We start from the raw sequence: 13,832 nt of genomic DNA, 5'->3' as shown, positions 1-13,832 counted from the left end.
ATCATATCAGTTTGTTAGTAATAGTGATTTTTTAAAAACGACACACAATGTAAATAAAAAAATATATTCTAAGATATCCTTATCTTATAATCTATGTATTTGAGTTGAAAACAATATTTGAAATCGATGAGATTGACTTCCAAATTTTTACACTCAACAAAGATGAAACAGAAGAAGAAATTCGTTGTCGTCTCTTATTTCTGATTTTTAGATTTTTCATACATTTTTTTCTATTTTATTTTCTTTATCTTATTTTTTATGTCTTTATTTCTTTTGTTACAAAAAATTAATTTATTTCGTAATAAAATGGTGAGTTTTAATAGAAATTGTATACATAAAAACTTTATTTATATTTTTAGTCTTTGGTTGAAATTTTGTCATATTTTTCTTTTGGCTTTATCTTATCAACCTAAACAAGTGCTCACCCAATCACTTAAATTAAAAAGTCGAGGATGTGTAATTTATATATAATTCATATATAACAGGTGTATAATTGTCTGTTGTCGGTATATCATCTATGTATATTAGCTATAAAAAGTAAACAATAAATCTGGCTGGATATTTATGTAATAATCCGTAAGATCCCGGTTTCTTGATTTTATCCATGATATGACTTCTATTATAATTATTTTAAAAACTCTCTACTAAAATTTAAAAATATCTGATCTTTTATTTTAAAATTATATTTTAATTTAAAAAATAATCCCATTTTGAAATAATTTGGTTACATTTTAAAAATAACTATTTCACGTCATACCCAATATTTTTTTAAAATATACTGTTTGTTACACTTGAAAATCACTATAGAAACTATCAATTAGAAACCAATATCTCTCTTGCTGAATTCGAGAAAAAAAATCTTTCACATAATCTAATGATTCAAAACTAATATTCTTCAATTCAGCTAAATGAAGAGGTTTCAGCTTATACACTTCAATACCGAGAAAGTGCCAAATTGAAGTTAATGATAGCAATTTTGCTCCGTTTTTATTTTTTATTTTTTATATTAGAGAACTGCAGATTCAGTTCCTTAACATTAATACTACAACCTATTGGATGAAATATTTAGAGATTTTATGAGTCCAAAAGACGACGTTTGAATTTTGATTCCTTTTGCCTGGATAATCACGGTTCAAAATTCTTCCCTCTTTTTTTTTTTTGCAGTAAATTAATCTCTTTTTTACTGAATCTTCAAAGTAAATGTAGGCTTTTTCCTCTTATCTATTTTTGAGTGATATTCAAACTGGCTAATTTTGAAATTACTGCTCAAAACCCTAATATTTTGAATTCTTCCAATGAATTGGTGCAAAAAAGAGGATTTTAAACTATGAATTTTGAATATTTTAATCTTTCCATTTTTTCCGGGGGTTTTATATTGCTTTTATCTATTCGTGATATTTACTAATATGACATTTTGTATTTTGGTCAATTGATTGTATTGAAATTTGCACATTGTGAATTGTTTAGGAAAAAAGGCCAGTTGAAAATGTTTTTCTATTACTATTGGCACCTTCTAAGTGCATAAAGACACGGCTTCATTGCTTTGCTCATGCTTCGACGTCGAGAGTGAGTTGCTCTAGTGTTAAGCATTTCGAGTCACCCAAGATCAAGGTGGGTAGTTCTTGGAGGGAGGGAGCCGAAGGTGTATCCGAAATAGCCTATAAGATCTGCGTACACACTAACCTCCCCAGATCCCACTAATGAAATTATACTCAGTTATTGTTGTTGTTGTTTGTTGTTGTCACCTATATATACTACGGTCACTTAGCTCAAAGTCTATTTGTAGAGTTAATTTCAAAAGATACATGTTACCTCTCAACAATAATAGGTGTGCCAAGTAACCGGATCCATCAAAGCTTGTACAGAGTCACCTAGTTACTTTTTGACTCGGTTGGGATTTGAATCTTTAATGTTATGGTTCTCAATCTAATTCATTCGCGTCTAGTCCGTACCATCTTTGTTTTAGAACAGGGGGATTATACCAGTGAAATCTCTTAATACATTGAAGAAACACATGTTTAGACAATCTAAGATGGAACCCTAAAAGGCGAGTGAAATTAAGCTCTAGAGGCTCATTTAAGTAGTGGAAGAGGTTAATTATCCCCCCAACCCCAATCCCCCACAGGAGAAAAGGACAGCGGAGGTTAAATGTCCAGAGTAGAGGAGTCATTTATTTCTGAATATGTACTGATCTCGATGATGAGGCTTTGCTGCTGAGTGCTGAAATTTACTAATGGTATCTTTCAGAATGGTTGAAGTTGGCTCCTTTTTGAGCACATATATAAAATTTGCTACTTCTTTGTTATATAAATTGAAAAAATCAAGTAACTACTCCGTGGGCTTTTATTTGCTGAAACCATTATTTGGTGTACATATTAAAAAATCATGTTTGTTGTTGGATTCCACTTGTGGTATTCTACTGTTTTTTTTTTTTTTCTTTTCTTTTGTGTGTGTGTTAAAAATCATGTTTGTTCCCTATGTAGTTTATCACTTTCCAAAATATTCAATTGTCATAAAGCAGAATCTTACATCGTGCTTGCCTTGATTCTGGTTTCTTTCTTTTTTTCCTTATAGTTTTCCCAGAATTTTAGGCATGGCTCCAGCAAAAAAATCTAGAATTGCGAATAAGAGGTTTCCTCCAACACTGAAATCTCTCCCAGTAAAGATGGTAATGGGGACAATATGAAGAATAGCTTGCGGGTGAGTTCAACAATACTTTTGTTTGCTCTTGTATTACATGAAAAGACAATTAAATTTGAGTTCTGTTATGGTTTTGTTTGCTTTTGGAAAATGCACCTAGGATAAATTAGTGTCTTCTTGGAAATGACAAGATGCTCTTTTTTTATTGGTTTGAGAAGTGGGGCTTGTATGTTGAGTTGGAAAGGAGTAATATTTCATCTTGTTTCATTTGGGTTAGATGTAACAAAGTCTTTAAAGACCTGTGGAATTCTGTACGCATTTTGATGCTGTTCTTTGATCAAAATTGCAGAAGAGGAAGGCGTCTGACATGATTGGTCCCCATTGGAGTGAGGAAGACCTGACACACTTCTATCAAGCATACCGCAAGTATGGTAAAGATTGGGAAAAGGTCTGTCCAAATTCAAAGTATATCCATTAATTGAAGTTTCTTGATTATCCTGGTAAGCATGTTTTTGCTGTTGGTTGATCCCTGACGCCTTGCCTGTAAGAGCTGCTTTCTACTTATTGCAGGTTGCTGCTGCAGTGAAACCCCGAACTGCAGAAATGGTGGAAGCTCTCTACATAATGCATATGGTAGGCTCTGAGTGCACTGTGCAGACAACAAAGTCACGTGTCTTTATTATTGAATCCTCTTTGCTTATGAAATCATCTAATGTCGTATCTTGATAGCAATACTTCTCTTCATCTTCTTATCCATCTTCTGAACTATGCTCCTACTGATGTATAGCTGGACTTAAATGTCATCTATACTGATAGCATGGTGAGAGAGCCCATTTTGTCAGAATCTCGTTCTAACGTTTCATGTTGTTGGCTTGTGAACATTTCAATATAAGTTATTTGAGGAGCACAATATCTAATAAGTCAAAAAAATTTCACAATGAAATTTGGTTAGGGTTGTCAACTTTTGTGGGGTCGTATTTTTCTGATGTTCATATTCTCTTTTTCTGTAGTCAATCATACCACATTGCCTAAACTCGACCTTATAATTTTTTATTTTTTTACATTGCCTGCGTTTTGGTTACACTGCCTTTGTTTCTCTGTCATTTGGAAATAATTTAGCCTTTTCTCTTACGTGGTAATGATTGCTGATAATATCATATGTGTTTCCAATTTGTATCATAGACGTGCGGATGTTATGAACATGAGCTCTAGTCTCCTATCTCCATGAGTGTGCTGTGCATAATCAGAAAGTCACTTGTGTAATCACAATTTCTTATTTTGTACTCACCAGTTGTATAGATTTCAGCCGTCCAACAATAGGTTTCCATGAGTCCTCTGAGATTTTCACGTAGTCAAGTACTTTCATACACATAATTTTCTGTTTTCTACCTTGTTTCTCTATCCTTATTTGGAACAATGTGTTCTAACATGTGGGTAATTGATATTACTTGAAAAGATTTGCATCAAAGATGACCCTCAGATCCATAAATCTGCCAGTTGGTGAAATGATTTGTTCATTTTCTTTTTGATGCTATTATGTTGCGTTAATACAGTGAAACAGCCTCCATATGCCATCATTGCATTTAATATAGAAAACTGTCATTTCCTGGTGAAGTGCATGATACTTAGAATGAGCCATCTCTTTCAGAAGAGAATGCCAATAGTCTTTTGGATTAACATTTTGGTGAAAAAGAGTAATCGCTTCATTTGTGATCGTTGTTGCTCCTTAGATGGTTATATACATAAAATACATGGAGTGCCATGTTAAACATCATGAACCATTGTCTTTATGAAAAGATCATCATAAATCAGGGTCTTGTGATTTTTTCCAGCAACAGGTCAGCGTCAATTTGGTCATTGTTCTGTGGTTATATTTTACGACAACCGATGACACTGAATAATTAATATACATGAATATATTGTTAAGTCATACGTGAAGATGAAAGTTACCTATTTTATTCTACTGTATTTTCAGGCTTATTTATCGCTTCCAGAGGGGACTGCATCTGCGGTTGGGCTGATTGCCTTGATCTCTGATCACTACTGCTACTTGGTAAGGCTTGAGATATATTGAGTTTGAGTAAGGGGAATGTGTGTTATATTATATGTTTTATCTGTCCATGCCTCACTCCCTTCCCCATCCGCCAGACATATTTTTCCTTTTCCTATTTTTTTCAAGTGGAAGGAGTAGTGTTATACATGAAAGAGATACTAGCATTTTATCGTCGTGGCATCAGTGTAACGGAAACAGCCTCTCTACCTCCACAAGGTAGGGGTAAGGTCTGCGTACATACTACCCTCCCCAGACCCCACTTGTAGGCTTTCACTGGGTATGTTGTTGTTGTTGTTGTTGTTGTTGGCATCGGCATCGGTGTACGGATTGCTTGAATACTTCAAACGAAAAGTGCAGCTTGTCTTGAACGCAAATGTCTTTGCAATCTGTTATTAGATAAACATCAGGAAAGATGATTCTGTGCATTAGGCCACAGATTCTGATGGTCAGCAATAGTTTCTTTTAAGGAGAAGTGAATATCTGCTCAATGCTATCTATTATATTTGTTCACGATTTCTGAGTTCTAGTGTTTAAGTATGGTAGCTGACTATGAGATATCAGGCAGCAAGCAACAGCGAGCTCCTTGAATTGGTCTCTCCTTGATATGTGCCGGGTTTTCCGCCGTGATTCTCGCCCAATTGCGGATATTTCGGCTTTATGCTTTTTTGGCTCGATAAGCTTTCCTCGGTCTCGCTCGATCTTGATCTTGGGCGATCTCGATCGGTCTCTAGGTCACGAGCTCGACACTCAAACCTCGCATCATGGTTCGATATTACACGAGTTCGAACCTTGTCCTATTATGTTCCAGTCTCGATTAGTCATACGAAGGGCAAGCTCGATTTTGACCGTATACAGATAGTCCCCTCGTTTCTCGGGAAGAAGATGGCGAGAAACAATATGAATTTTCGAACTCCGACTCGATGGGTAATGACGTCAATGACGCACCCGATTATGATGTTCCAATTTTTTCCTCTTCTTCTCCCTCTGAATCAAACTTGTCCTTGCCATAATGGTTGAATTCCTATTAGTATCCATGATACAAGTCGAATCCTAGATGTAGAAATAGAAGAAGGTGGATCCCCTCTCCGTCGAAAGAAATGAGATTATCGCGGATGTTTTAAAAATATTAACCAAATTTGCCCGACGTAGAGGCAATCAAGAAAGCCGCATAAGTGAATATATAACCTACATAAAAGTGAGCTAATCCAACCAATCTTGCTTGTACAATGGAAAGGGCCACTGGTTTATCTCTCCAGCGAATCAAATTGGCCAAAGGTGTGCGTTCATGAGCCCATGCTAAAGTTTCAATCAATTCCTGCCAATATCCACGCCAAGAAATTAAGAACATAAATCCAGTAGCCCAAACAAGATGTCCAAATAAGAACATCCATGCCCAAACCGATAAACTATTCATACCAAAAGGATTATATCCGTTGATAAGTTGTGAAGAGTTTAACCATAAATAATCCCTTAACCAGCCCATCAAATAAGTGGAAGATTCATTAAACCTGCGAAATACATATACAAACAAACAATACACGTGGAAATGGCCCAAGTTTTCTCAATCTTAGGTACCCATGAATTTCTCAATTCTTCCGAAATTTTCTATTCCAATGAACGACCTCTTACCAGGTGATACTGAGGAGGGTCAGACCATTTTTTATTTGTTTATTTGTTTGATGAAACGACTTGTCCACCCAGTTATCAAGGCATTAAATGCCTGTCAGTCGCTGGTCGGCCATTACCGGTTCCGAACCGTCGCCAGCAAACTATAAAAACCCTAGCTTTTCTCATTCAAACTTTTACACTCAAAGCTCTTTTTACTCTTGCTTCTTCTTCAGAAAATCCCTTTGCTTCATTTTTACACCCAAATTTCTACTAATCAAACAACATACTATCCTAATTCTCCTTTCCTTTGTTCATCAATGACAAAAACTTCTAAAACTGTGCCGCAAAAGGAGGCCGCTTCTTCATCATGATCCGCCGGTGGCGAGGCTGCGGCGGAGCCCCACGCTGAGAAATTCGTTTCGGTAGGGTGCCCAACCGTTACTGATTTTAAGGTCGAAAAGGCCTCCTCGGTACCGGGCCGATGTGAGCTGGTCTCGAGGTACATATGCTCAATCACCGAAAAAATCCTCGACAAAGTTAAAGAGGAATGCAACTGGGACAAAAAACATGTAGTAGTTCCATTGCCTGAGGAATTGATTACTACCCACGTGGAGGGGTTTCTAAGTGTTTACACTCACCCCTTCACGTTGGGTCCCTTAGACCTTATCATCGTTGCCGTCTGCAAGAGATACGACGTGACCCTTGGCTAAATCCATCCTTCCTTTTGGAAAATTGTGATTCTCCTCCGATTTTTCACAAGCAAAATCGAGGGATGTCTTTTCACCCTCGATCACCTTATGCGCCTTTACAGTCCCCGACTCTATCAGGGGAGGGCTGATCAAGCTTGCTCTCCGGGCCAACAAAGCCTTGTTCTCGAGCATAGACGAGGCTCGTGACAGAGGTTGGATGGGCCGATTTGTCCGAATAAGGACTCAGACCTAATCCTTGCTGAAGACACGCCGTTTCCTGAGAAAGGGAACATGAATCGTGAGTAGTATTTTGCCTTAAATGTTCAATTTTGTTGTTTTACTTCTTATCTTCTTTCCTCATATGTGTTTTTGGTGTTGCAGCTGTGGCCCAGATGCCGGACTCGATTCCGGAACTCAAGCAATGGGTCAAGGGCCTGGTGTCGCAGAAACCATACTCCGAGCGTGCTTGGATGGAGTTATCAAAGGGTCGATGGGAGGCCCGCAGTCATAGTAAGTTTCTTTTTTAGAACGGTTATCGTTCGGGCTTCTTCTCGAGACTACTCCCATTTTTTCCTTTGTAGGCCTCGGGAAGGATGTTGCAATGAGGCCCCCAAGTGTTAACCCCGACCGCAGGCGGAATATAGTGCTTTCTGTCCCGGAGGATGCCCAGGTTTTCTCTCCCCCCGGGGATTGCTAGCTATCTTAGATGCTTGGTGACCGATGAAGACCAAGCCGTGATGAACGCGGTGGGAGCCGCTTGCCTGTTTAATGAAGCCCAACATGCTCTAAATCGGGTAACTTCGAGGGTCTTTCCATTCTTTCTTTTAAACTTAGAGTTGTAGATAATTCTAACATCTTCTTCCTTGCTTGCAGGCTTCGGTATTGCATCACGAGGCTTTCCTCCGAATCCGGAAGGAGCACGAGGATGAGGTTCGGGACCTCACTGAGAAAAGTGATACCTACAAACTTCTCAGTGAGAAGCGTCGGGCCGATTTAGTAACGGCTCGGGATGAGCATGCCGAGATGGCCGAGCAGGTATTTCGAGTGCTTCACGATAGTGAAGATGAATTGGAGATAACTACTAACGATCCGATTATGCAGGTCCAACAGAGGCTCGAACAAATCGGACGGCTCCAGACGCAGGTAGATGCGATACAGGCCGAGGCGGAAGAATTCAAAAAGAACATGTACATCCTAGCCTCGAAAAAGGAAACTGTCCAAGCGCAATTGGAGTCGGCCGAAACCCAGCTCCAAGCTGCAAAAGAGAAGGCCTCGGTGCAGGTCGAGAAGATCATGAAGCTTCAGTCTCGGTTGGATTTAGTCGTTTCTGATAAGGCAAGCTTGGCCAACGAACTCGAAGTGGCCAGATCTTAGGTAGTCGTGGCCAACACAAAAGCTGATGCTAAAGTGGCCATGTTTAGGGTCGACGTCGAGGCCAACTTTGCCAAGGCCAAGGGCATGGTAGATCGTGCAAAATGGCAAGCTCGAAGGGAAGCCCTCGAGGGAGTTCATGCCCAGGGTTTCGATATTATAGCCGAAATCGAAAATGCCAAAGCAGAGGAAGCCAGGGCCCGGAGGCTGACCTTCCCCGAGGAAGACTTCAAGAGCTCAAGTGAATCCGAAAACGGGGAAGATCCCGAGGATGTAGATGCAACCTCCGATGAAGACCAAGCCACTTAGGACTTTATATTTTTTGTTTTTCTTTTGCATTTTTTCTGGGGCCGTTTTTGGCCGTTGTAACTTTTGCATTAGGCCGATTTGGCCTTTGTAAAAAACTACTGTATATAAATATATGGCTTTTCTTTCCCTTTCGTCTCTCATATTTTTCCTTTGCTTTATTATTTGTATTCACAAAGGTTGAAATGTCTTAGCATGAAACAATAAGGTTGTGTTCGAGGGTTCGAACAAACCTTGCCTTTATTGCCTTTCTGGGTTTGAGGTTCGATGTTACCAAAGTTTTTCCCCGAAAACATCCTAAGTTTGAGACTTTACCGAGGGTAGCCTTTAGAACCGATTGTAAAAGAATTTTTTCTATTTTCGAAGGCCTATTTTTATTACGGATTTCGGACGTCTCCGAGCCGTGTTAAATTGGCCGTAGCCTTTTAGTTCGGGAGCTACCCATTGGGCTTGTTTTCCCGTTTTATCCGGGCTTGCCCGAGATAATAGTCCCCGAGTGGGGTGGTCATGACCTTTAGAAATCGGGGAGTTGCCTATTGGGTCTTTTGCTTCCGAGGCCCGATGACTTGGGCTGTTTGAGTCGGACGGCAGTCCCCGAGTGAGGGGGTGGTCATTCGCATTCCGGTTATGTATTGCCCTTGGGCTTGTTAATTTCGGTAGTACGAAGCTTTTTAAGGAGGTGTAAAGAGGGTAAATAAGATGATTGCAAGGAAAGTACTTCTCTTTATTCTCGATCGAAACAATCATACATGCGTACATGTTTTATGTTAGGGCTCGAGCGATCCACGTGGGCACGACTCGTTTTGATCGTTTGGCCCTTACAATAAATCCTGTCTATCGAGACCTTTTCTTTAAGAAGTAGTTTCTTCGCTAGAGTTAGTATTCGAAGATAGTGCATATCCGAGGGTAGCCCCCCATTATTCGAGGTTGATTGCAAAGGAACCTCGGATGTTGTTGAATTGATCTTCGGTGTCGATTCGTAATCAGGCTTGATTCTAAGTTAGCACGATTCATTGTTGCCTCGTTAAAAACCTCGCCGGAAAAATCCATTTCGGACAAAATCGGTCTAAGGGAAAAAGAGTGCAACACGTGCTTTCAGACCTAAAGACTTCGTGCTGTTCGCTGAAAAATCCATCGTTGTTTCTTGTCGACCACCTGCAAGTGTTAATTTGAAATAGAAAAGGAATGGAAAAGGGGCTTACCTCAGCAGTAGTACCGTTTTAGGTGAGATATGTTCCAATTGCTCGGTAGTTGTTCCCCATTCATCGTTCCGAGCTTGTAGGACCTTTTTCCGGTGACCTCGAGAATTTGGTACGGTCCTTCCCAATTCGGATTCAATTTCCCTTCATTGGGATGTCGGGTGTTGAGGGTGACTTTTCTTAGCACTAAGTCCCCGACTTTAAAATATCGAAGATTGGCTCTTCGATTGTAGTATCTCTCGATCCGTTGCTTTTGGGCGGCCAATCGGACGAGGGCGGTTTCACGCCTTTCATCCAATAGTTCTATGCTCGTATTCATGTCCTCGTTATTTGATTCCTTTGTTGCATATTAGAACCGGATACTCGGTTCTCCGACCAATATTAGAGCTTCGACTCAATAAACTAATGAGAATGGGGTAGCCCCGGTACATGACTTCGAGGTTGTGCGGCATGCCCAGAGAATTTCGGGTAAAATTTTATTCCACTTTCCTTTGGCGTCGGTTAGCCTCTTCTTAAGATTTTGGATGATGGTTTTGTTGGTCGATTCGGCTTGTCCGTTCCTGCTTGGATGATAATGTGTTGATAGGATTCTTTTGATCTTGTGATCCTCGAGAAATTTGGTTACTTTGTTGCCGATGAACTGTTTTCCGTTATCACACACAATTTCGGATGGCATCCCGAATCGACATATGATGTGATCCCAAATGATGACTTCCTTCTCCCTAACTTTCTCAAAGGCCTGTGCTTCAACCCACATAGAAAAATAATCAGTCATAAATAAAATAAAGTGAGCTTTACCTGGTACCCATGAAAGAGGGCGAACGATGTCCATTCCTCACTTCATGAATGGTCATGGCGACAAGACCGAATGGAGTGGTTCCTCGGGTTGGTGAATCATCGGTGCATGCCTTTGGCATTTGTCATATTTTTGAACAAACTCTTTCACATCTTTTTCCATGTCGATCGAGTAATAGCCGACTCTGATTACCTTTTGAACTAATGATTCGGCACCGGAATGATTTCCGCAAGTGCCCTTGTGAACTTCCCTCAGAACATACTCGGTGTCTCTTGGTCCCAGACATATCGCTATTGGACCACCGAACATTCTTTTGAACAAGGTTCCGTCTTCAGACAATGTGAATCGTGCTGCCTTCGTGCGCAGGGCCCTCGATTCTTTTGGATATGAGGGAAGCTTTCCGGTTTTCAAATACTCTATGTATATATTTCTCCAATCCCAGGTCAAGCTTGTGGAGTTTATCTCGGCGTGGCCTTCTTCGACTATGAGATATCTCGGCACGACCGCCCCCTAATTGAGCTCGTTGTCCTCGACCGATCACCCTAAGTTTGCGAGGGCATCAGCCTCACTATTCTGATCTCGAGGCACATGTTGCAAAGTCCACTCCTTAAATCGGTGCAAAGTTACTTGTAACTTATCTAGGTATCTTTGCATTCGTTCTTCCCTAACTTCGAAGGTTACGTTAACCTGATTCATCACGAGGGAGTCGCATTTGGCTTCGATCATCTCCGCTCCCAAGCCTTTGGCTAGTTCGAGACCTGCAATCATGGCCTCATATTCGGCCTCGTTGTTAGTTAATTTCACAGTTCTAATTATGGGTGTTTAACAGGCGGGCTGGGACGGGCTGTACACAAAAAAAATCAGCCCGTCCGTTTAACGTTCCGGGCTGTTAGCGGGCTGTACTTTTTCGGTTTTTTTTTGTCCGTACGGGTTCGGGCTTAGCGGGCTGGACCGGGCCGTGCAATATATATATATATATATTTAAAGTAAATTTTGTTTTTCTTATTCAATGTTATTGATACTTAAGTGTTTGCAAACTTTTAAGGCTTAGAATTAAACTTTGAAGTTAAAAGTTTTAAATTTGAAATTTGAATTTTACAATTTTAAAATTGAAATTTGAAAATAAGTGGCTACAAAAAATTATTTAATAAGACCAATAGGCAATATGTAAGGATCAAGCTCCGAAGACTTTCATTTGATATTTTTATTGAATAATATATAATACTTCAAATTAAGTTACAAGTTCTATTTTGATTTTGTTATTTTTGAACTTGCAAATTAAAAGTTTATAACAATTACAAAAAAAAGAAATAGTACATTACATGCTTTGCATCATTTTTGTAAGTTCATCCATGTCAACATGAGGTTCTTGGTTTCCGGCATTGGTTGAATCAGAACCATAAACCATTATATCTTCAATTTCTTGGTCCTCCGCTTCATCTACCTCGTCACGTCCTTGATTTCGCCGTTCTGATCTTATCCAATCTCTGAAGCACACTGGAATTTTCAAAGCGTTGCTGCCCAATGAATGATGGGTATCTCCTAATTGCTGCCTTGCTTGGCTAAATGCGCTCTATGATGCGACTGTTGAAATCACATTTAGCATGTCTCGAGCCATGGCCGAAAGAACAGGAAATTGATTTGAGTTGCTCCTCCACCAACCAGTGGTAGAAATTCCTTTGTGCGGGGCTCTGCTGACTTTTCCAAGTAGAATTGAAGTTCATCAATATGCCTGCTACTGGTTTGTTGATGCTCTCCTAGTGTAGACCAAATCAAATAATCTTTAACACTATCATTATCATCCAAAGCACTGGTCCCAGATGTTGAAACTGAACTTGAAGGAATATTTGCATCTACAGCAGAAGAAGCATCAACAATGTTAGCATAATAATTATATAATATTTCTAAATGTTTGTGTAGATCAGAAATACAAGTGTCAATATCAGGAGTTTCAGTTGGTCCAATATCCATATAAGAATATAAAGCACTGATTAATTGGCGACAAGTGGTCATTTTGATAGAAGGGTTTAAAATAACACCAATTAGATAAATAGGGGGAATTGGGTAGCCATATTTGAATTTGACCGTTGGTAACAGTCCAGAAAAAAAAAAATTTTAAAAAAAAAACCCCGTTAAAAACCGGGTTGAACCGGCTTGTAGCCCGTTAAAAACCCGTTAACGGGTTAACTGGCTTAGCGGGTTCCGGTGCACCGGTATCAAAAAAGTATTCGTTTGAAACCCGCTCCCCGCCCAACCTGTCCCAGCCCGCCCCCTACGCTACAGTACCGGGTTGACCCGAGCTGAACCGGGTTGTAAACGGGTCAGCCCGGCCCGATTAACAGGTATAGTTGTAATAGATTGTCTAATCACGCTGCCTGTGGGTGGTTTTAGTACGATGCCGAGTCCGGACCCTTTTGCATTTGAAGCACCGTCCTTAAAGAGGGTCCAGATTCCCGATGACGTACCCGAGTTTACCAATAGCTCTCTTTCAACCTCGGGTACTAGGGCCGGCGTGAAGTCAGCCACGAATTCTGCCAAAATTTGAGATTTAATGGCTGTTCGGGGTCGGTATTCAATATCATACCCGCTGATTTCTATAGCCCATTTGGCCAACCGTCCCGAAAGCTCGGGTTTATGCAAAATATTTCGAAGTGGATAAGTTGTTACAACACATATGAGGTGATATTGAAAGTATGGTTTTAGTTTCTTAGAGGCGCTTATCAAAGCGAGCGCTAATTTTTCTAGATGGGGATACCTAGTTTCGGCCTCACCTAAGGTCCGGCTAACCTAATAAATAGGAAATTGCGTACCTCGTTCTTCTCGGACTAGGACTCCACTTATCGCTACCTCCGATGCTGCCAAATACAAGTAAAGCTGTTCGTCTGCCCTCGACGTGTGAAGCAGCGGCGGGCTTAATAAGTACTGTTTAAGCTCTTCCAAGGCTCGCTGGCATGCCAGAGTCCACATGAAGTTGTTCTTCTTTAGCAACGAGAAAATTCGGTGGCCCTTATCGGAGGACCTTGAAATGAATCGCCCCAGGGCGGCTATTCGCCCGGTTAACCTCTGCACGACCCTTACGTTGTCTACTACCGTGATGTCATCGATAGCTTCGATCTACTCGGGATTAATCTCGATTCCTCGGTTGGATACCATGAATCCGAGAAATTTGC

General features: G+C 40.2%; 1 protein-coding gene across 12 annotated transcripts in view; it reads left to right on the top strand.

Moving 5' to 3' along the window:
• Positions 1-980: 980 nt before the first annotated feature.
• LOC107784961 (protein ALWAYS EARLY 3-like) overlaps positions 981-13,832 on the top strand; it is a 46,443-nt gene continuing 33,591 nt past the window's right edge. For 4 of the 12 annotated variants that reach the window (XM_075231282.1, XM_075231280.1, XM_075231278.1 and 1 more), the window contains exons 1-5: positions 981-1,130; positions 2,575-2,700; positions 2,990-3,088; positions 3,211-3,273; positions 4,616-4,693. In XM_075231282.1, coding sequence (XP_075087383.1) covers positions 2,683-2,700; positions 2,990-3,088; positions 3,211-3,273; positions 4,616-4,693 — 258 coding nt within the window. In that variant the 5' untranslated portion in view covers positions 981-1,130; positions 2,575-2,682. The other 8 variants (XM_016606169.2, XR_012699461.1, XM_016606164.2 and 5 more) reach the window with 8 other exon arrangements.

Source organism: Nicotiana tabacum, chromosome 15 (genome assembly GCF_000715075.1).
Source record: "Nicotiana tabacum cultivar K326 chromosome 15, ASM71507v2, whole genome shotgun sequence".
Taxonomy (NCBI): domain Eukaryota; kingdom Viridiplantae; phylum Streptophyta; class Magnoliopsida; order Solanales; family Solanaceae; genus Nicotiana; species Nicotiana tabacum.
Note: the sequence above shows the minus strand (reverse complement) of the source record. Positions and strands in the feature narration are given on the sequence as shown.